The sequence below is a fragment of the Trichosurus vulpecula genome, chromosome 2 (genome assembly GCF_011100635.1).
Source record: "Trichosurus vulpecula isolate mTriVul1 chromosome 2, mTriVul1.pri, whole genome shotgun sequence".
Classification (NCBI taxonomy): domain Eukaryota; kingdom Metazoa; phylum Chordata; class Mammalia; order Diprotodontia; family Phalangeridae; genus Trichosurus; species Trichosurus vulpecula.
Window position 1 is genome coordinate 96,488,447 of NC_050574.1, and position 24,792 is coordinate 96,513,238.

At 33.5% G+C, this 24,792-nt stretch overlaps 1 protein-coding gene across 1 annotated transcript in view; it reads left to right on the forward strand.

The window, feature by feature from the left end:
• INTS6 (integrator complex subunit 6) overlaps positions 1 to 24,792 on the forward strand; it is an 83,529-nt gene that overhangs the window by 5,525 nt on the left and 53,212 nt on the right. The window contains exon 4 of the mRNA XM_036746757.1: positions 19,254 to 19,343. Coding sequence (XP_036602652.1) covers positions 19,254 to 19,343 — 90 coding nt within the window. The remainder of the gene's footprint in view (positions 1 to 19,253; positions 19,344 to 24,792) is intronic.

Below are 24,792 nucleotides of genomic sequence, written 5' to 3' on the forward strand. Positions count from 1 at the left end.
GCTATATTTATTTAGCTTTTTATCCTTTATTTTGAGGCTATTCTCATTTGAAACTTGTCATTTTTATCCCTGACTTGGTATCTTTTTTCATTCCCTTAACTAGTGATGTACAAAAATTAGTACATTCACATGCTGTGTAAAATTTGCCTACTTAACTCTTACACTATTAAAAGGGTAATGCTTACACTTTATTCAATGGCTAATTTTAAAATTCATGTGTTTAGTAGATAGAGTCTCTGGTCTGCCTTGGAAATGGGAAGGCCCAGGTTCAAATTTTACCTCTAATCCATAGTGTGGGCAAACCTTTTAATCTCATTTTGTATCCAAGAAACTTTTAAGACTATATAAATTTAAGATGCATCATTAGTGGAAGGAATTTACTCACTGTAGAAATCACAGGTTTTTTTTTTAAATTACTTTTACAAGCTTTGATAGTCCTATTAATTTTTTATATAAATTGATTATAATCTTGAATGCCTAGTTCTTGTAATTGTTCAAGTATTTAAATGAAGATGAAACTAGATTATCCAGGCTATATGTATATAATGTGGAATTCCATTTTAAAATTTAGCCATTTGAGGGGTAAAAAAGGACATGGGTATGTGCCTGGTGCCTTCAATGCCTAAAAATGCCTTACTTTTTATTATTGCAATATTTTTCCATTTATTGATGAAGTGATGGAATTTAGAATACTCAAAAGAAGGCTCCTTAGGTTGAATTACCTCGTTTAAACATTTTATTCTTCTGTTTGATATAAAAATCCATTTAAATGATGGATAATTTTATCTCTTCTTATCCATGAAATTCAACATTGAGCAAGTATCCACTTCTGTCAGCATACCTTCCTTTTTTGAAGTACTGAAAGTCTCTATTTTTTTTCTTTTGCTGTAGCCTTTTTCCCAAAAGGAAATAATTGGAGACAATCAAATATTCTATGTTCGTGAAAAGAGTTTAAGCCATTAGTGTAATGGTGAATAGAGCTATCTCTGTACCTTTTCACTGCCCTTAACACAGTTATTTTCCTTGAAAACAGCTGCATACATTTTCTCCAAAATTTTTTCCCTAGAATGTAGATTTTTCTGCTACTAGTCATTTGGTATGGTGAGAAGAGCATTGTGCCCATGGGCTTTGGAGGTTGGATTATTGCCCCAACTTTCATTGATTTGTGTGACTTTAGCCAAGATACTTAATTAACCCTTCTGTTCCTCAATTTCATCCACTGAAATGGAGAGGATGCAGCCTGTTCTACTCACCTCATGGAGTTGTGAGAACCATGGGAGAATTAGGATTTAATTCAGAGCATAAAATGCTATACAGATGTAAGGCAGGATCATAGATTTAGAAGTGGAGGGATTTTTGAAATCATCTCTAACCCCCTCATCTCATATACGTATGAAGACACTAAGGCTTAGCAACAGGAGGACACTTTGGCAAGTAGCTGAGCTGGAATTTCACCCAGTTCTAATAACTGCAAAACTGACATGCTTGGGTCATTAAGATAAGGCATAGAGGAGTTCCTAGAGGTCATCAGGCTTTATAGATGGACACGTTATTGCTACCAAATTTAGTTCCATTGCCAATTAGAAGTGGAATCAGTGGTTATTATTATAAGTGATTTTACCCACTGGTTGTCTGATTTTTTTTTTTTTTGGTTTAAATTTATGAACAGAAGCAGGAAACATTTTCTGCTTTACGTAGCTTTACGTATACCTGAAAAATATTTAGTTTTACTACTGAATTGCGTGAAAGCACAAGCTTTTATTGAAGCTTTGTGCAGCATAACAGTAATACACTGATAAAAAATAAATGATAAGAAGTGTTGCCAAAGAAGTTTGTTCCTTAAAAGCATGGAATAAAAAAGGTTTTCCTGCTTTATTAAGAGTGTGTGTGTGTGTGTGTATACATTAGATATGTGTATATATACACACACATATGTAGTATATGGAAATTTAAAGGTACATATTTTAGAGACTTTTTGTGTTGCAAACATATCCTTTGTTTTATAGATTGTTAATGGTTTTCTTAGGAGGGCCCCTAAGCACTTTTAACAGCACAGTGTTTAAAATGAGATACACTTGTAACAAAGATAAGATCTAACCCTATAATGGCTGTGATGCTAGACTTACTATGTCCTTTGTTCAGTCATTCACTCCTGTCCAGCTCTTGGTGACTCTGTGGACCGTAGCATGCCAGTATTATCCATTAGGCTTTCTTTGCAAAGATACTACTTTTCCATTACTGTTTATTACTGTAAACAATTTCAAGGGAAGAAAGCTTATGTAATTAGACACTGAAGTATTAAAAAGTCAAGCCAGAAGGTCAAATGTTAAATTTGAATGAAAGCAAATGGAATATTCTAAAACTTTTTTGGGGGAAAAATCAAGGTGTTAGGAGAAATAGATAAAATTGCTTGGGATAAATTTTACATTTTAAGCTTTAATTATAGAAGTTTCTTGTACACTGTTTTGTAATTTGATCTCTGTAGTTTAAATAACTCAACTACATTTTTTGTGATTCTGAATCACCTTGATTTTGGTGTATGGGCCTGGTTTTGGGGGAGGGGGAGGGAGCAAGTGCTCAGGCCATCTAACCTCATTATTGCCCATTGACATGTTGAAACAACAATGCCTAACTTGAAATGTATACAGAAGTTCCACACATTACTGAAAAAAAAGTGTTTTTTCAAGGAATTCTCTATTTTATCATGCTTATGAATTTGTAGAATTTGAGATTATTTCAGCCTTTTATACCAACCCCAGGTGAATTTCTCAGTTCAAGACTTGTGGCTATTAGGTGATATGAAGGGTTTTTTTTTTAGTTGAAAGGCACCGTTATAACATCTGTACCACTTTATATTGTGAAAGCAAAACATTTTTGCTGAAAAAGAGTACTACTCATCTTTTCGTATTAATTGCTTGCCTTAACTATTAACCTATATGTAATATTTTAGCTATTGTAGCACTGTTTTTTTTTTTTTTTTACTATGTAACATTAAGTACAATTTTTTTTGTCTATTTTGGTTAAATTTTTTCAGTGAGGCGTGTGTTGAGGTGATTTTGGTTTAAGATGTATAGATAATCTTGAATTGTCTTTTAAATATTTTAAAAGAACTTGGCATATTTGAGGGCGTTATATGATATAATAATTTTTTTTCAAAGTTTGGAAGTTACATCCCTATATTTCAACTGAAGCTGACAGTTTTAACTTTTCTCAAAGTCATATGCTAAATAGAACAGCTGGATTTATGAATGATAACTCTAGGAGTTTAATATTTGATTTTCTTCAAAAAAGAAGCCTAACCATGGCTCTTTGAAATCCATACCATATTAAAGTAGTGATAACTCTGGATTATAGTAGTATTAGAACATATTTTGTGTGTGTTTTTGGCCTCAGAAGTTAGTTTCTTTCATGGTATTTTAGATTTCATCATTGGAAAGCCAGATTTGAAATGATTTCATGGATATTGTTGAGTTCTTAATGGGATAAGAGGTTACTAATTGGAAGGTGTTTGTGAGAGTAGCAGAATAGGATTCTCAGAAGATAATATCCATGTGAAAATGAGCCTCTGTAGGAAGTTGTAATAAGCTGCTGAATGGTGGCAGAAGAAATCTTCACTTGAAGGTAGAAGATAGAATCTCTTGCCACATGTATATTTAGATCTTAGACATAATTTAGGCAAGGGTGTTGAATTGTAGGACTTTAAAGTGCTTTGCAAATAAGTGGTCTCATTTAAGATTGAAGTTTCACAACTGAAATTTACAAGAGATTTCCACCTTGAGGCATCATCATACTTGGGATCCATTCTTAGTTTATAAGCTTCATATTCCTAGCTGTAGGTATGATGTGATTGTGAGAATAACTTTTTCCCCTCAAAATTTGAGTTTAAGTCAAAGATTTGTTACTACAGTTATACAACTTTTAATATCCTTTTTATTATGTAGTAGATATGAAGACATTCAGACATACAGTTATGTTGGTTAAAGTCTAGTAGCAGTAAGCAGGAATGTAGTAGTGTTGCATCGGTATAGCAAAGTATTTGTTTCATGATAAATTTACCACCATATTTGTATATAGACTAACATGTATTTCAGAAACTTTTAAATTATTTAAATGGATTGCTTTATGAAATCAAAAGATGCTTTTGTTGAGTGGATTTGTACTAGGCATCTTGAGCTGAAAGAATATTAAATAGATGAACTTCAGGGTTCCTTAAATTAAGTGGGGAATCCCATGTGAAGTGTAAAAGTCTTCATGATCTTCTCTTGAAGAAACTTGGAAATTAAAAGAAGTCTGTGTGTGTGAGAAACAACTTGAAAAGTATCTTAGAGATTGTTCTAGCTAGTAATAAAAAATGTAACTAATGAATGATTAGCCATACATGACTAATCAAATGAGTGGAGGAAAAGAAAGATTTAGTTTTCTTGTATTTAAGAGTCTTGAATTTAGGATTCAAACTATATCTAAGATTGAAAACTATAGTTATTAGATTATCCTTTATATCAAAAATAAGCATTTTGTAGTTTGCTTATCAGTGTTCCTAGGTGATGAAGGAGATTCATCAGAAATAACTAGATACTACCTGTAGTCAAAATATATTATAGGTATAACTGAAATTTGATTCCTCAAGAGTGCCCCTCTTTAGATTGTTTAGTTTGTGAAATATCTAAGTATGTGAAGTATATTTATAAACCTTGATTAAACCCTGTTACTAAACTTGAATCTGAAGTAGTCATTTTCATCTACTGAGTACTTTGTATCAATTTTACAACCACTTATGCATGTTGCACATAGGACTGCTACATACTGACATAAACGTCTGTGTGTACATACGTCCGTATGCACTTGTGTATGTACTAGTGATATCTCAAAATTTACATGAAGGTACTCCCTGCTAGGAAGTATTTTGATTTTGGAGGCAAGTTTTGAAAGAGGGATTATTTTACCACAGTATTATAGCAAAGGTGGTATTTGCAATATGGGAATATGATGGCATTTCTGTAAGTTATCAATTGTATGTAATAATAGTTTGTGGAATAACCAAAATCCAATTTACCTACTCGTGATAAGGATTTGACTTCAAGGCTTTTGAGCACATTTCAAAGATAAAGTTGTTGGGTATGTTGCTTTTTTTGAGGGGGGGGGTTCAGTGTTATTTTAAGTAATATTTTCAATTTGAATGCTTCTTTTCAAACCATGACCCAGTTTTGAGTTAATAATCCAGCAACCTATTCTGATAATATTTGCCAAATTCTATGCGTGTGTGTTATGGTTTGGGGAAAAACTAATACCAGTATTTCTTCCAAAATTAAAAATAATAGAAATTGCATCACCACCAACTTTTGAAAATGAGTTTTATATCAGTCTTGAAGTTGTCCTTATGAAATTCCAGTTAGAATCTTTCCCATCCTTTGTTTTTGTGCTCCATAGTAATGTTGTTCATTTGCTTCAGTCGGGTTCCACTCTTTGTGACCCCATTTGGGATTTTCTTGGCAAAGATACTGGAGTGGTTTGCCATTTCCCTCTCCAGCTCATTTTACAGATGAGGAAACTGAGGCAACTAGGGGGTCAAGTGATTTGCCCAGGATCACACAGCTAGTATGGCCGGATTTGAACTCCAGTCTTGCTAACTATAGGCCCTGCCATCCTATTCACTGTGCCCCCTATCTGCCCAACAACAACAGTAGTAATAGCTGATTACTATATAGCGCTTTGAGCTTTGCATACGTATTTTGATGCTCAAAATGCACTATCCTCATAGAATTAAGTGTGTCCCCAATTTTATAGAATCAGAATTGAGGATCAGAGTGGTTTATTGATTTGGCTGTTGGTCATACAGTCAGTAAGCGTCGGGAGAAGATTGAACCCCTTATCTCTCTAACCCCCAAGTCCAGCTAGCTTTTCACTACTGTTACTGTTCCTGTCTCCTGTGAATCATGTACAATCCTCTTTAATACAGTAAAAAATAATTGTGTCAGATTTCCCATCTCATACGTAGTGCTGACTCAGTTGTTTCTTATGTAAGTTGTTTTGATGATTTTAGTGAATGCATTTAGAAGGAAGTTCCTCTTAAAATTTTAATTTTTTCATATGCCCTGTTGAGCCAGTTGTACTTGCCATCTCACTGTTATTACCCTGTTCAGTAATGGGACTAGTAGTTGAGTTAAAGGTGCAGTTCAACCATAATATTTTGTTTGTGATGACATGGGCCTTCCATATTGTAAATAGGTAATGTATAACATGGATCAGTTTTTAATGACATTGTAAATGGAGATTTGCAGAAATTGAATCTGGTCTTTTGATACTTGTTTAGCTTCCCATGCCTATTGCAGAGCTATTTTTACTTTTCCATTTTTTTTCCCTGCCATGTTACTAACTTCTTAGTCATTTGTGCGATTTCATGATTTGGATTCCTTTCAATTTAGGATTCTCTATCCACCTAATTTAATATATTTTATAAGTGTATTTATTTATACTTATGATTAATAATTATTCATAAATAACATTTTAGTTATCATCCACTGATATTTTCCCAGTGTCAATCCGTCTCACTCCACATTGGAAGTCAGACCTGTTTGCCTCCCAGTACTTTTTCATTTACTGCCGTGTCTAGCAGTCTGTCCATGCTATGGTAATTGTTTCCAGAGCTATCAGGATTCAGTTTAAAAGTGAATATTTTAAGATGTTTCAAATTATTAGTCATTTCCATTCCTTTACTTTGATGCATTAATACTAACACTATCAATTATTGAGTTTCCTACTATTAATTTTTTTCCACAGAGTCATGAATGATTCTTTAATCCTTCTTATACTTAGATTGCTTAATGTTTGATCCATTATTTAAAAAAAGTCCTGAATGTCACTTCTAGGACATTATCTTAAGTGTGTGTCTCTCTTCCCTATTACCCCACCCCCCTGCCCCCCAAATCCTGCCTTTCCCCATGTCCTCCCTCCCTCTTAGCCCACTCTTGTCTAAAATGCCATTTCCAAAAGAAAGCATTTCAGTACTGGAGTAATGGTATCCAACCTAGATATTGATTGTTATTCATTTAATATTCACTTAAAAGAAATAGTAAATTGCTTAAATATATAATTTAAATTCTTAAATGTATTCCAACTACTTGGATTTCTAAATGTTAACATTTAATTTCTCCCTTCTCCCCCTCCACTTTGAGTGGAAATCAAAATTTTAAAAGGCTTGATTTAAGACAAATTACCTAAAACTTAATCTTTGTAAGATTTCAAAGGATCATAGGTTTAGAAATGAGAGGAATTGAGAGATTTGGGCTGGAAGCCTTCTGAGGGCTCTCTATTACTGAGAGTCACTGGGGCAGTGTGAGATAGTAAGTGACTTGTCCAGGGGTCATGTGATAAGCTGGTTTATTTCAGAGGCAAGATTTGAACCTAGGTCCTCCTCATTTCAGGTTAATCTTGGTTTACTGTACCATACTATCTCTTATTGTAATATTATTTTTGGTTTTAAAACAGGTTTTAGCAAAAACAAAAACTTAAAACTTACTGAATATTGGAAAATGATCTGTGCAAACAAGAGTATTAGTCTTGGGAGATAGAATGAACACATGCAATAGTTGTGTCTGTGAGTTTTAATACTGTGTGTAATTGTTATGTTCTGTGTTATTGATCTGCGATATGTTTGAATCCATGTAGTTAATTCTTCTGACTCTTAAAAAAAATTTCGCTTAATAGTTTGATTTCTATATTGTTGCACCTTCTATGGGCAGTCACATATTATTGGAAAGATAATGTATTTGGAAATTGCTTTAGTTTTTCATGAATTAAAAATGAACATTTGTTAGGTAATTTAATGGTATCTAATCTCTTCCCTTTTGTAAGGGAACAGGAGTGAGATGGATTAGAAATGATGAAATGTAAATTTCTAAGGTAAATCTGATTTTTAAAAATATTTTCTTTCTTTAAAAGTGAGTACTTCTAAGAGAACTACTAAGTATTATGTGTATGCATTTTCAGATTTTTTTTTAAATTTAAAAGTTGTCAGATCAGCATGGTGCAGTAGAAGGAGCTTTGAATTTGAGGCTCTGGAGTAGAGGATCCTGTTTGAATTTCTTGTCTGATGCATGCAGTAACCTTGAGAAAGTCGTTTAACTGCCCTGAGCCTCAGTTTTCTCATCTATAATTATAAAATTAAGGGATTGAACTATATGACTCATCTCTGAGGACCCTTCTACTGGGGAAACTCTTTATCTTGGGATTCTAATTTTGTGTGTGTCATAGACTCCTTTGGAAGTCTGAAGCCTGTGGACCCTTTTTACAAAGGAAACTGCTGAAATACACAAAATAAAATATTAAACAAGATCATAGACTCCAGGTTAAGGACCTCTGTTAGATCCCTATGAACAGTTTATGGATATATACCCTGGAATTTCTTTTTCTTCCTCCCTTACCCACTGGCCAGCATGAATATCTATTCTCCCACACGAGGTTTATTAGTTAACAACTTTGTCTTTTGGCATATCCAAACAAAGTCATTGTTTAAAGATTTTTTTAATCTTGTATACATTATGGTCAGATACATGCCAGATTTACATTATTATTTGTGTTTTGTTTTCACTTTTCCATCCTGATTGCTTTTGTAGGTAAAATTTCAGAGATTGTTAGAGAATGCTTTCGTTATAAATTTGTCTTAGTGCTAGAACCACAAAACACATAGTGATAAAACAGTGGTTGGGTTTGTTTTTTTTTAATAGCGTACGAATTTAAATTTATAAATAGAATAGGTAGAAAAAAATCACCAATGTTGTTCCCATGCATATACATAGATAAAATGAATGAAATCAACATTTTTTTTCCTGTTCGTCTCATGAACGTGATTCTTTTTGTTGTTGTTGTTGACCTTTCTTTAAAAAAGTGTTTTTAGTTTTCAACATTGATTTCCACAAGATTTTGAGTTACAGATTTTCTCCCCATTTCTACCCTCCCCCCACCCTAATGTGGCATAAATTCTGATTGTCCCTTTCCCCAGTCTGCCTTCCCTTCTATCACCCCATTCTTCGCCTCCCCCCCCAGCCATCCCCTTATCCCTTAATTTCTTGGCAAGATGATGGACATGATTCTTAACAGAAAAGTAGTCAAATGAATTATTTGATTTTTTTAGATCTCAGTGGTGGTACATATGTCTAAAAATATTTTTCCATATTTCATAGCCCACTCATTATGTATAGAATCCCTAGCAATTTGAGGAAACAGACCTAAAAACACTTGTGATTGTTTTTGTTGACATTTTCTAGTTATTTTATCTTTATACCAAAATCATAGGATCTTAGACTTAGAGAGGTAGAAAGGACCTTAGAATTCATGATGTTTGTTTTGGGGGATAGTCATACACCCTCATTTTGCAGATTAGTAAACTGAGACCTGGAAGGAGGTGTGAAGTATCTTGTTCAGAGTCACACAGGTTAAAAAATGGCAGAGCTGGGATTTGAACCCCTTTGACTCCAACCTCACTAGAGCCCTTTTTAATTCATATTGACCGAGTTTTCCTAATAATCTTAATAGTTGGCATTGTTTCAATTTAAAAGAGACTACAGAAATAATTGATGCCTAAATGAAATACTGAAGCCTGTACATTCATAGATATTTGGAATTCTATGTGGAAAACTAGTACAATTAGCAAAATGAGATAAAACTTGCAGTTTGATATGGTGTAATTCCCATCTTAAATATGTACATAGCTTTGTAAACATGTTTGGTAGATGTATGACATATCTTTTGTTGAGGTGGAAACTTGTCTGGAAGAGATGTTTTGTGATTAAAACAAAAACTTTTTAACCCATCAGAGACCTAATGCTAATTTCACTAAAGGAAGTGTGGATATTCCCTCTTATTTTTTTGGATAAAGGAACCCATTTACACATAGCAGATGCTTTAGGTAAATATTAAGTTCCTTTTTGCTTTTTGATTCTTTGTCTTATAACCTCAAAATGCAGTTATGAAGTAGAAATTCTTGTGCCTCATCTGTTTATGACTGTCAGTTGTGCCTGGGATTTGGATAGCTAAGGAGTATGCCTGTTGAGTCTGTCAGAGTATACTGTTTAAAAAGTATTAGAGAAAATCAAGGGGTAGCAGTTATGCTGCTGTCTATAAATGATCTCTGGGGACTAACAGTAATGCCCAACTGTAGATTAGACTATTTGCTGAGCTTTGGAGGTCTACTTCATAATCAGTTTAGATGCTCTGTTTGAAGGGAAGAACCATCTCCTTTATATTTTTGGTTCATCAACAGGTTTGCTCATTAACTATTACTTTAGAGTATGTGCTTATCAGTAGCATTCTCATGTTTTCTAACCCCTCTCCATTCAATGGACCAACCTTTTAGGCTGCTTTTTAACTTAGCTAGTTAAAATTTTTGTTATGTTTGCTACCAGAATATATATGTTAAGGTTTTAACAGATATTAAAATTGTGTTATGGTTGCTACCAAAAATATGCTAAAGTTTCCTTTGATTTAAGCACACCAACTTAGTTTTTAATTTGAAATCTATATTGCTAAGGCTGTTGTCCTATAAAGAAACTGCTGGTTGGATTACTTATATTTATTGGTTTGTTTTTGCTATGCTAACTTAAAACAAAAGCATCCTTTCTGTCTTTTCCTAATTCTTTTCAATTATGACTTTTGTTGGCTTATAATAAATTGAATATTATAAATAAGTTAGTATTTCTAAATAAAAACTTGAAGTAGAAAATGTTAGTGTATATATATGGATATGGATATGTATATATACATCTGTGTATATATTTTATATCTCTCTCTATATAATATATATCTGTATATATAATATCTATCTATATAAAAATGGCCTTAGAGATCATCTGGGCTACGCCCTCATTTTCATCTGCTTCTGGATTCTGGGCTTTGCCAAATTGTATAAGGAATTAAAGCCTCAAAATTTAGTAATTAAATAAACCATAGAGTTTGACATGGAGGACTATGCATGCACCTCTTCATTATTTATTTTAGGCCAAGCATAGTGCAAGTATGGATAGCACAAGTCACATATATACATGGTTTATATAATACACTGTAACTTGGGATTTTGTATACGACAAATTAATGAAGAATGAAGCCAAGCTGAAGATTTCACTCAGGAGGACCTGGAAACCTGTCCATCCAATTAATCATCCACCCTCTACTACCTTCTCATATTGGGGTTAGTATTATCTCAGATTGATAAAAAGCACCTAATTTAGGTCAAGTTCTCCTAAGCTTGCCTATGTATGGGTTACCTTTCTTGGGTGTAGGGAAATTAAATATTTTGGTTTAAAAGAAATTTTTGATAGTTTATTCATAATCCCTCCCCTAATCATAGCAATTATAGGGGCCTGGCTTAGAAAATCAAGCTCCTTTATTTTACTCAAGAGGAAGCTGAAGCCTAGAGAGGTTATGACTTGCCCAAAATGACATAAATAATATGTAGCAGAGCCAGGATCAAGGGAATTGTAAATCTCGTTTCAGGCCCTGCTGGACTGTAGGCTTCATTAGAGTAGGAATGAACAATTCTAGACTGTTAACAGAAGAGCTAAAGTGCTCAGTGAAATCAAGGTTTGTCATGGATATGACTAGAAATGCTAGGTATTAGAAATTGACTGTGGGTCTAGGTAAACTATTAAATAAGAATTGGAAATGGACCATCATTTTCTAGTTACCCTGAAATTTTTTTTCTCATGATAAATTTTGTACACATGAGAAAAAACAAAGTGGTATTCGGTGATGAATTTTGAATAGTAGAAAGGCAGTGTGAATTTTATATGGAAACCCTGACTGTGTGGCATAGTAAAATGAGAGCCAGAATTGGAGTCAGGATCTGGGTTTTAATTGTGCCCCCTGCTACTTAACAGTGGAAAATTTTAAAATACCACCCAACCCAAATAATTAACCTGGCAGTGTTTGAAATCATTTTAAAGAAGTTATTTCATAAATCACAGATAACAGATACCTGAGTACACTAGTTCTTAAAACCCTCCTGGTCTATTTAATCTTCCCATGGTGGAAACTTTGAATTACAATAGACACTTAGCAGAAGAGTTAAGAAACTCATCCAAGTCACATAGCATGAAACAGGTTTTATCTAATTTAACTTCATTTCATAAGATGAGAGTGGTAGGGAGCACCTCATAATTCTAGGTGTTTTGAAAGCTGGAGAAGATTTTTTTAATATAGAAATAAGAATCTTTTGAAACTTGATAATTTTTCCAAGTTCTTGTTTTTCTGATTTGCACACTTGCCCCTGAAGAACATATCTGTTAGTATCTTAGGTATCAGTCTTCCTGGTAGAAAGTACCTTCCTTCCTCTTTGCTGAGACCAAGACCACCAGATGGAAGGAGAGAGGGAAGGTGTGGTATGTGTCCTGTTTGTCTGACGTGGGAGGGGTTGTAAACTGGGGATCCTGCCCCCTTGAATACAGCTTTTCCTAGCCAGTGCCAATCCTTGAATCTTTGTAATAGTAGCACTGGTAGTAGTGGTGCCTTAACCCAATGGTATCAAACTCATATAGAAACTGAAGGCCGCTAATCTTGTGGGCCACATGTTGACTTAGTTTTTAAATATAATGTAATATATTTTATTGCATTTTAAATTATTTTGTTGAATATGACTGAATTGCAAATCTAGTTCTGGCCACATTCAAGTGTTCCTAGCCCTTGTGGCAGGCAGGTGGCATGTTTGGCACCTTTGTCTTAAACTATGTTTACCAATTTCATGGAACATGTTGAGAACCATTGCAGTGCTGTAGGCATTCTTCAGTACTAAGGCTAGTAGGCATGTTGGACAAATGGAAATACTAATAAATGGCATTTACATAGTACTTTACAGTTCTCAGGAGACTTTTCTCGCAAGTTATCTAAAGCAGGTAGAACAAGTATCTTCATCATTTTCCAGCAATGGAAGTGATTGATTCCTTGGAGATAGTACAACTGCTACGTTTCCATTGTAAGTTTTAAGACAGTAGCATGCCTAACAGTCCCTGTTTATATACACGCACACACTCTCATACTGGCAAGAATTTTGTGGGATAGGTCTCCTTCTGGAGCTAAAAGAACTAGTTAGGATTTTTAATAATTATGCCCCTATTTAAAAAGTTTTAAAAGTTAAAAAGTTTTACTTTCATAAGCTACTTTTAAAAAATTTTCTGATGATCTTTTTCTGGAATCAGTTTATGGAGGGGGGAGGTAGTGAGGAATTTGAAAAGATTGTTTTTAAAAAGCAAATTTTAGGTAAATTTTTTCTTTTTCGTACAGAAGGCCTGTTAACTAAATGATAAAAAATATAATTGATTCCCCATAATTAAAGTATGAAACAACTTACCTCAGGTGATGTGGTTTAAAGAATGAATCAAGAATACAATTTATTAGCTTTTGACATTTGGGGGCATTTAGGGGAATTAGTACTCTTCTGTATGCCTATGACCCACATTTAAAAAAATTAGAATAACTCATAAAATCAAATTAACTCTTAGTTATACTCATTTGGAAAGGAAAACTATCAAGTGCAACAGTTAACTGCCATCTTTTAGCAGTTGAGTTGTAAAGGCTTGATACCAGAGGAAGCAAAGCTTAATGGCTCAATTGAGGTATGAGATTTATCTCTGGATTTAATTTTATTTGTATTATCAGTAAGGATACTTGAGTTAGCTTTATTACTTTTTATTCTTTTTGTAACTAATTAGAAATTTCATCTCACAGTTATGACATTACTATTAGCGCCTGATTGTTTTCTCATGTTCCTTTTAATTTTTCATTCATTTTTAATATCTATTTTATGTGACCTAAAAATTTGAAAACATTTATGTAGGGAATCATCTCCACTTCTATAATGGAATACAATTCAATTTTATAATGTGCCATAATTATACTATGGCTGCATTATGTGAACAAGTAGAACATTTGTCAGCTAATTGAATATAGTGAAAAATTTCATGTACTTAGAATTTAAATGTTTTAATTATTTAACAGTGTGATAACATTACTACTCTTAAGAAATTCCCTAGCAGCTCTTTGAATGAAATGAAGACCCTTACTTTTTCCTGTATGCTTTTCCTTGAGTTCTGTGTATTTCTTCACATGATGAAATGATAGCTCTAAGGTATACTAAGGAATGCTAGTAAATAATCTAATGGGGCTAGCTATAACCAGAATGGTAAGTTAATGTGATCATACCCTACATAGTAACCAAAACTTGCATGGACTGTTTTTTTTTTTGTCAAGAAATCTCTTCTAACATGTGAGAGTTTGCCCTGTTGAATGATAGTAGAGAACAAGGAGTGATGTAAGTTAACTTTTAGTCCCTCTACTGGCAAACTTTTTAATAGCAGAGCTTAATTTGGGGGGATTCTCTTCTGTTGTTATTAATTCATAAGTATTTATTAATCTATTAATGTGTCAGGCACTGTGCTAAGTACTGGTAATGCAAAACCAAAATAATAATCCCTGCCCTTAAGCAGCTTATATTCCATTTGGGTTCTGATTATTTACAACTTAGTAGAAAAAATGTTTCCAGTATCCCACGTTAAATGAAATTAGAAAGCCTTCATTTTAAAATATAAATGTTATTAGTCTCAAATACAGAGATTTTGAGACCTTATCAAACAGCCTGTTATTTTGGAGGTAACACCATTGTCTTCCAGTATTGATTTGGTTTATCAAATTTTAACTGTAGCTTAGACTTTCTGAATGTTGGGTCATTTTTCTTAAAAAAACTGATCCTATGGTACCTATTTTTTAAATGTTCTGATTTGCCACTAGGAGAAAATAATATGAAAGTCAAAATAGCATGTCATGAATTAATTTATGGACAGACTCCTGAAATTGCAGAAAAACTTAATTTTCTTGAAGTAATTTATCCTGTATGCTTAAGCTCTTAATAAGTCAACATTTTAAAATGATTTCATTTTATGGAGAATCTGTTTATCTGACCTAATACTTCTCATAGATTTAAATCTCTAAAGTGATCTTAGAATTCATGAAGTCCAGCCCCCTCATTTTATAAATAAGGTTAATGAGACACAGAGGTGTTTTTGCTTATACAGGGACACACGGCTAGTAAATATTTGGGGCAGTAGTTGAACCCATGGTTTTCTGACTCCACTGTACTGCCTGGAAGGATCACAGTCATTTGTGTAGGTTTCATGAAACAAAAGTCTGTTTTTGTGAGGAAGGTTGGTTGCTGATTAAGACTTTTGAGTTTGTAGTTATTTAGGTGGGTTTATATTCAGGTTTAGTTGAATAGATATATTCAAAATCAAATCTTCGCTTTGGAAAGGTATTGATCTACATCTCTTCTCTTCATACGTATCTTCAGACATTAAATATTTGAATCTACTAAAGACTTTTATTCTATTATCTTGCATCAAAGTATACCCTTAATGATTCAGTGTGTTAGGTATATGTTCATTTTATGTATATACCTCCTGTGTGTACCCATATACATATATGTATGTGTAAATATAAGTTATAAATTTAGGTTCATTAATTTTTACTGTATCCTAGAGAAATTGTGCTTGGGTGAATGGAGCAGACTGGTGGAAAGTTTTTGCTTTGCAATTTGATATTGACCCAAGGGATAGGCAAAAAAAAAAAAGCAAGAACAGATGGGGTTAAGCACTGACATGACATACACTTTAAATAATATGGCATTAGTATAATTTCATTAAATAGCATATATACTAGAACCTTATAACATAGTTGTAGAGGTCAGTTTTGAATGCCTTCTGAAAAGGTTCAGTTAATACCAGAAGAATTTTATAGGTGGTCTAATTCATAAGGTGGTCATATGTTATGGTCCTTTGAAGATTCATTATAGTAAGATTTCATTTTTTTCCTGACAAGTTTTTCAACATAACCTAAGCAATTTTTAAGCTTTATTTTAATTCATGTAAATTAAACAAACAAATGAATCAAAGATGATGGTCTAAGTGAGATTGGATTTTTGGATATAGTTATATTGGGAATTTGTTTTACTTGACTGTTTATTAAAAGGATTTTTGGATATAGTTATATTGGGAATTTGTTTTACTTGACTGTTTATTAAAAGGGTTTTTTTTCTTATTTCTGAAAAGAAAAATAAATGCTTACTAATTTTTAAAAATATAAAAATTCAACATTTTAAAAGTATTTTATATGTAAGGTATTTAGATGGATAGTGAACTTTGTTGAGATCATTTTGAAAGGCAGGAGAAATAATTTCTTTCAGAAGTTATTTTTTTCCTGGCTAAAATATATAGTAAAGGGAAGAAGAGACTGGCTGATTTTTGCATATACATTTGTATGTTTTATGTATTGAGTCTAGTTGGGGGAATGGAATGAATGTATGAAAGAATAACATGATAGAAAACATAAAATTAAATTCTGAATTCTGTGGCATACTCCAAATGTAGAATTTCAGAGAATTGTCAGTGAAGGCTAGGGTACTCAGTGAAAGTTTCATGGAGTACAAAAGACTAGACCTGAACTTTTAATCACAAGCAGCGGTTTGGGGAGATAGAGAAGATCTCGTTGAAGAGGAATGTCATGAGCAAAGCCAAAGAGGGAGGAATGAGTGCCCAGCTTTTGGAACTGACCAGCCTAGAATAGGATAAAGGTTAGAGGAAATCAGTATGTTGGAATCCCTACGCTAAGGCAGGTTGTAGCTACAGACCACAAATAGAGAGTTACTTTTAGATCTGAGAGGCTAAAAAGATTGTCTGTGTTCAATGTGCCTGAGGTGAGGCCTTGAGCTTCTTTAGGTCTTGCTGAATCCAAGTTCAGGTCTCTTTCTTTTGCCTCTAAAATTAAGCTATCGTAGGAATTGTTGGAGAAATGGATTGTGATTGGATTGTTTTGACAGATAAATGTAATTTGATGTAGAAAAATAGGAATTCTAAAGTTTCTGAGCCACATAATGATATGAAAGTCATGAAAGATATGAACTGATAACAATACAGATGATGATTTCAGGAATGTGTTGAGAGACTGTTGAAGTAACCTAAAAGACTTGTCCTTGAATTATGGTAGCAAGAATGCAAATGAGGTGTGTCCTTGGAAGAATTGGTTACTCAATGTATAATGATTAAAGTGAAAGAATAGAATGAGCCAAAGGTACAGAAGATACAGGGGAATGAAGTTACTTGTCAGGGAATTTGAAAACATATTGTTTTGGGGGATAGGATGAATTTGATTTGAAAATAGTTGGAAGTGATAGTGTAACATCCAAGTGGAAGTATCTGGCAGAGATTAGGGGGAGAGGTGTGTGTGTGTGTGTGTGTGTCTGTCTGTGTCTGTGTGTCTTTAAAACTAATGTCAAGGCTTTTAAAATGAGGTAGTAATGTTTAAATTATGTTTTGCTAAAAATAACAGTAAATAGATTTGGTGTCTATACAATAACACCTTTTAATTATGTTTGATTAATTCTTTTTTGATTCATAATGAGTTAGATGTTTTATGAGAGATTTTCCAAATTCTGTTTATAAAGTTGCCATTTGGCCTAAAATATAGAGTAGTTAACAGGAGTCATGAGTTAGATTTTGTTTCCATATCTGTATGAACTTTGTGCCTGAACTCTGGATGTAAAATGAGGGATGATAATGTCTGTAGTCCCAATTCAAATGTATGTTTAGAACAAATGTATACGCACACATAATATACACACACACACACACACACACCTACATATATACACACACATATAGTGTACATATACAAAATAAACATTTTGAAGTATTCCTTAAAAAGCAATATGTTTTTAATGGTTATTATTAAAGTTGAATGGAAAAAGTCTTGAATTAAAAAAACCAAAACTTTTTCCTTAAAGGAATTGGTCGTCTTTGCAACAGCGTTAAAGAACGTAATGAGAAGGAATATGGTGTACTACACAGAGAGGTAGTAACTTTGCAATCAGAAGACCTGGGTTCTAATCCTGTCCCTGGCACATTTGTTCTATAACCTTGGATGTACATGTGTAGATGTGATAAGTACAAAATAGATAACCAGAAAATCTTTGAAGAAAGACACCGGCAGTTAAAGGGTAGGATTGAGAAGGACCAGTACAGGTCTTTCAGAATGTGGTACTTGAGTTGAATATTGAAGGAATTTAGGGGTTCCAAGAGATGAAAGTGAGGAGAAAGCACCCCAGATGGGGGGGCACCTAGTGCAAAGGTAAGAGAGCATTTCCTTACTGAGGTCTTTATGCTGATGTATATTGGACACAAGTCCAATTAAAGAAATTTGAATGTTCTGCGTGTTGAAGGTTGTTTTAGGTGTTTATGAAGACCCTAATTCAGGAAAAAACCAACTATAAACAATGAGGCTTTTTAAAGGAGAATCTGCATTTTGTTTTTATTTTTATATGAGTAATATAAGGCATTAATGATCTATAATTTTTTAACAAAAAACCATTTCTAAATTGTATCTCAACTACAAAATTTTTATTTTATAGAATTTTAAAATGAAGCATAAGTGTCATTGTATCAAAAGTTGCCCTTAATCTACTTATTGTAGCATTTCCATTGTTTCTTGACGTTGCTATTTTGTTTCTATATGTATTCTTCTTCTTGTGGACAGTGTTTTCCTGTTGCCGTTAATTTCCATCTAAAACTTAGTTTTCAGTACCTTGAGCTCTCTTAATTGTGCTTTTATTCAGCAGCCCTAGTGTTTTTCCAGGGAGTCAATTATCTTTTGTCCTTCCACCTCTTCTCTCAAACACTCTTTGGGTACCTAGGACAGATAGCACGTGGTTATTTCCCAAATGGAATTTTTTTCATTGAAGCACCTATTGATTCCCTACAGCCAGAAATACTTTTTGCCTTCTTTAAAATTTAACACTTTGTCCTACTTTTATTGCACTTTTACATTTTACCTTGTATTTATAGTTGTATTCATGTTCCTGAAGCTCCTCCTCGCCCCCAACCCCTGCCATTGTCTTTCCCCCCACCCCCAGTTACCTTGTATTTATTTTATATACACTTAGGTACATGTAATGCCTCTCTTGAGAAAATGTAATGTACCTGAGGGCAGGGACTAGGTCATTTTGGTCTTTTTGTCTTTACTGCCTCATATCATCTGGCACATTAGGTACTTAGTAAATGTTTGTTGATAGAGTGATCTCTCAGATCTTACTACATGTTTACGTGTGTGTTTAAGAATGGCAAGATTTTTAAATATTTGATTTTAAGCCAGAAATTTAGACTAAAGCCTGATTTATTCAAAACTTATTGTACATAATAATCATAATTTTTTTTTAACTCCTTTAGGGAAGAAACCCTTTTTTCCTGGAGCCAGCAATAATTATAACAATTACTGATGGGAGCAAGTTGACTACTACCAGTGGAGTCCAGGAGGAGGTAAGCTTTGCTTACTTCGGCATTCATAATACAAATGCAGTTTTAAACAATTTTTGTATACAGTCAATTCTTGGTTGTCTTCTAGTGGACTATATAATCTTTTCAGTTTGTGATAATCCAAAGCCATCTCTTTCCCATTGCCTGTTTGCTAAAAGCCAGTGGAGGGTGTGTGTGTTGGGGGGGGCGGTTGGTAGGGGCAGGTGGAAACTGCTTTCTAAAACCAAATGTGGCATAAACTCTTTATCACCTTGCATCTTGTCATCTCCATTAGCATGGGAGAATTGAGGGTTGACTGTATGCAATTTAGTAGGATGAGCATCTTGAATCTCTTTTTGGCATAAGATGTTTATACAGAAGTAACTTGGATTTCCTTTTAACCTCCAAAAATGAATCGCTTATTTTTTTTGGGAAAGAAGTTAGGTAAAAAATATTTTTAAACTATGGTCTTCTTAGTTATATATAGCATTTGCTTGAGAATCTTAATCGTTAACCCTCAGATTATTTATTGTCTGTATGAGGGTTTGAATAAGAAGAGAAAAAGTAAATATTTAAAGCATATTCAGTAATGTTAGACATCTAGCTTCATAGTCACATTAACTAATGAAATTACCACAGAGTATGGACATATGGTATTGATTAGAAAGGATTGCTAATTTTTTTTTCTTCTGAATTTATCAGTCTACAGTGAGAACAGGGACCTGAGACCATGGAAGTTAAAATTTTGTTTAGATTACAGTCCAAAATTAAAGGGTCCATATTAGTACTTAAAAAATGTTCCTTAGCCAAAATTTTGAACTGTTCACCTTTCCTGGCAGGAATTGACATGTAGGTCATTATTTATGTCAATGTGGGGGAATAGAAGGTATGTGTAAATTTAACCCACAGATAATACATTTTACTTATCTTTCCATTTTAAACTTCTTTCTACCTATCTTTTTCTGATAGCTGTTACTAAGTAGTCAGATTGAGTTTGAGTTTTGTTTCCTTCTCTATTTATCGGACTTTCTTTGGGAAATTTGATGAAAACATGAAATAGCCAGAAAATGGGAGAAGATCGTTTTGGTGTGATAAGCATTCTTTAAACATTATTCCTTAGTTTTAGTAAATTAATAGCTCTTTCTTGATTTTGTTTTTAACCTTTTTGGTTGACTTCATATTATAATTGAAAAAATTGTTCTTTTTGCTTTCTACTTTTAACTTTTTGTGAGGAGTTCCTTTCAGTGTACATATACATATATGTATCTGTGTGCATACATCTATATATATATACACATACACGTATATGTGTATACATATATGCATGTATGTATACATACACATATATATGTACTTTTTGCCTTTCATAAAATATCTTTTGGGCACACAATTAGGTTTTATCTGACAAATCACTGTCTCTCTGCTTTGTTTGGACTATTGTCATTTGGTCTTCTCTAGCCCTTTTCTCATGTATTTATATATTGTACAGTATTTTGATTTGTGAGCTGACATCGGGATGTATTTTGTTGTTTTCTTGGGAGAAATATTGGGAGAAGTCTGATTGTTGACTTAAGTTTGAGAGCCATTACGTGGGAGAAGGGCAAGAAAGGTGCCCAGTGTCAGTATCATCTGATGAGTTATACTTTTGGAAATATGTATATACTTGTGTGGGAAAATAAACTTGATGTTTCTGAACTCTTTTTTTGTAAATGTTATTTGTTCTTAGTTCTGTTAACATGGCTATAAGAGGCTGAGTTGTGTTGTTTTTGTTGCTTGATGTAGTTCTGACTCCTGTTGCCTTTTCATCATCTTTTTTCCTGGCAGTATCTAAAGTGATGTACTGAGTGTAGGGATACTTTGGGGCTACATAAGCAATAGTATGAGTTATGCAGGGCCTCATGGATTTTTTTCCCCCTCTACTGGGAGATTTTTTACCAAAAGGTCAAAAGGATCCAGAAGTGATCACAGATAATCTTGTAATGCTGTGAAAGATCTAGGTGTAGTGGTTCAAAGTAGAAGGATCCATAATTTCCCCTGCATAATGATGTGACAGATGTGATTTGTTAAATACTAACAAATGGCTTAGTAGTCACACACTGATTCTTTATACATCATGACATAAAAACTTATTTTGTGTATAACATTTCATATTTCATTTATCCTTGCCCTTTCTGTATAATAATTTAATGATTGCTAATACAGAGATCTGATGCTTTTGATTACTTAAGGTAGACTGTTAGTGTCAGTGATATGTTTAATAAATTTGGTGATGAAAATACTGTAATAATGCATTACTAACACTAAGCTGAGGTATTCTCTAAACTCAAGATTGGAAAATTGGTGTTTTCTTCTAATAGAATTTAGTTGGTTATCACACCAGATTTTTATAGTTATGCTATTCTTTGATGAAATATTTGGTTTGTTTCCATCAGGATTGAGATTTTCTCCATTTTTGAGAAGCCTCTTTGGACCCTGCAACTATATTGATACTATGGTCTAATGGGATATGTGTTTGTTTTTTTAAACTATGAAACCTGTGTAATTGATTTCAGTAGATACAGTGTGATATATTTTGATTAGTTGAAGAGATTATTCACTTCTGTTGACCAGAGTACTCCTAAAGTAGCTGAAGTTCCCTTGGAGCTTCTTCACTGCATGTGGTTTAGTTAATTATACTAAGAAACCATTTGGCTTGATTATTTCCAGATGAGTAATGAAAAAAGGGAAAGGTGGAGGTTTTTTCAGATCACATTTTAAAAGGAAGCTATTTGATAATCGAAAGAGAGATGTGTAATACAAATGATGTTGAATATTTCCTGGAAAGACTAAGAATTCACTGAAATTTCTCTTATTAGTGAACACTAACTGGCTACAGTACATTGGGTTGATTCTTCCTTTGTCACATCTTCCATATTTGTTATTTTCTCTCTGTTCCTATCACTCAAGTAATTTTCGGGCTCATCTCTTTGTCTCCAAGGAAGCAGCACACCACTTCCAGAATCATTCTCCTGGAATACATACCAGTCCTTTGTTCAAGAACTTAGGATACTTTCCCTTTGTCTGCTATGCCTGGATCTAAACCCTGTTCCTTTTCAATGGCCTCTATAATCTCACCACATCCTACCTATGTCCAACTTTATTTTCTATGCTTCCCCAACACACTTGCTGTCAAAGAATCTTTGCTATGTCCAAAGCATGTCATGCGGATCCCCCCTTCAAACTTTTGTCTGTGCTATGCCCCAACCCTGTAATATTCACCTCTCTCCTTCAAGCCTTTGTAAATTTTTACACATCTTTAAGAATCTGCATCTCCAGCAATAAGAATTAGCATGGTTTTTTAGGCTTTAAAATTATTTTATTTGATCCTTAAAATAATCCTGTTATACAGGTAGTAAAATTTAATTATCCCTATTTTAACACTGGGAAAATCAAACCTCAGTCATAAGGTTACGTTACTTATCCAGGGTCTCATGGTTTGTGTGATAGAACTGAGATACGAATGTGATACTTTTGAACTTGAATCCAGTCTTCTTAGGTAGAAAATCAAGTTTAAAAAGAAAAACTAGTGTTTTTTTCCACTAGACACCAACAGCCATTATACATTTAGAGTTTGCACTACAATACCTACCAGAGTGCTGGATTCCTAACATGGGCTCGGTCAATACTGGATTGATTGGTCCTAGACAAATTAGTGTGGTGGCCAGTAACCTCTAAGGCACACTTTGTACTTGTGAGCTTTAAATTGACTGTCTCCATTTATCTGTGATGCTGCTTTTGTTTACCTTCTAGACAGAGCATCTAGAGGAAAGATGACCATATTTATAAGCTCATGGGAAGCTATATGGTTCTTGTATGAGAGCAAGTTCATGCCTTTATCTCACAAATTAAGGAAAAGTTTTGACTTTATGTAAATGCCATACAAATTGTAGTGTTCTTTAATAGGCACACACACATATATCTGCATATAGATATGTCTCTATATATCTATACATCTATATCTAAATACAGAGGAAAGAAACACCTGTGCATTGAAGCAAGTGAACTGTTAAGTTTTGTAAGACTTTAATACAATTCATTTGTGTGATTTGAGAGGTGTGCACATTACTCAAAGACAAAATTATAGCTATTGTAACTTCTAGTTGATTAGCCATAATTTATCTTTTACCTTGAACCAGTTTTCTATTAAATTGTCATTATTTACAAAGTCTCATTACAAAACAAGCCATTTATGGAAGACCGTTCTTTATTGTTGGCTTAGTAAATTACATAATTGATCTGAATAATGATCCACATGAGGCAATATCTTGTTTGACAAAAGGCATGTCTTCTGTGACATTAAGTAGTAAAACCATTTGCCAAGGTGGTGGAGCTGAGTGGTACCTTGTTTTGTATCTCAGATCAAGAACTTGGGATATATGTGATTGTTTTGTTTTAATCTGTATTTCATTTGATGTTCAAGCGTGTTGTATGTTTCTCTAGAATGTTAATCTAGCAATTTACATATAATTATGTTTAAACTTTGGGTGACACACAAAATCTACTGGAATAGTTTTCTAGTTGTAGTATAGTATAGGTTTTGTACATTTTCAGGCAGAATTGTGTAAAACTTACATTTTGTGTTTTCAGTCCTCTCACTGAGTGATTAGTATAGCTCAGAAAAGATACCAACTCTCACACAACCAGTACCAGTCAAATTAGAATATGGTAGTCAACTAAGATTTTGATGAGCTCCCTTGCAGCCAAGCACACTTTTCTCATTGCCTGTCCTGTTGATAACAAATCCTTTCGTATAACTGATAAATACCATTGCCGCAGAAGCGTATTATAACTACAATATGCATCTAGGAGGATGTAGTTAAGATACTGTTCAGTATTCAGTCCAGAAGCTCTACTAGATGTTTCTCATTAGCACATAGTGGTGAGCTTCCATGATAGGCACACCAATTAGCATTTTAAAAAATTCTCATAGATGGCAATAATGGTTTATCTTTGAAATGCAAAGACATGTGTCCATAATTTTGTGTGCGTGTGTGCGTGTGTGTATTAATGTTAGGATTGCTTTTTTTTAATCAAACATTTTTTTTTTTACCAAAATTGTTTGGATGAAATTTACAGTTGAAAAAACATGTATTATGCTTGCTGTTGACATTAAAGGCTATCGTTTCTCATTAGTTTGCCCAGTAAATATTATTCAGGTCGATTAGGTATGCCAGTGTTTTTGGCCTAAAAACTCCTTTATCAGATTCTATTTCTAACCTTCTCACAGGGCCCAGTGCATTAATTTATAAAGTAGATGTTTAATTACGATACAGGTTTACAGGAAATATCTACAGTGATCCTAAATCAGTGTCTTATCCTGGATCTTATTTTGGTGAAAGAAAGGACATAAACTAGGCTTCTTAGAACTTTATGTTGTCATTAATGCTGATTTCCCCAGACCATTTCAAGTTATTCGGGTGGGGTTTTTTTTATT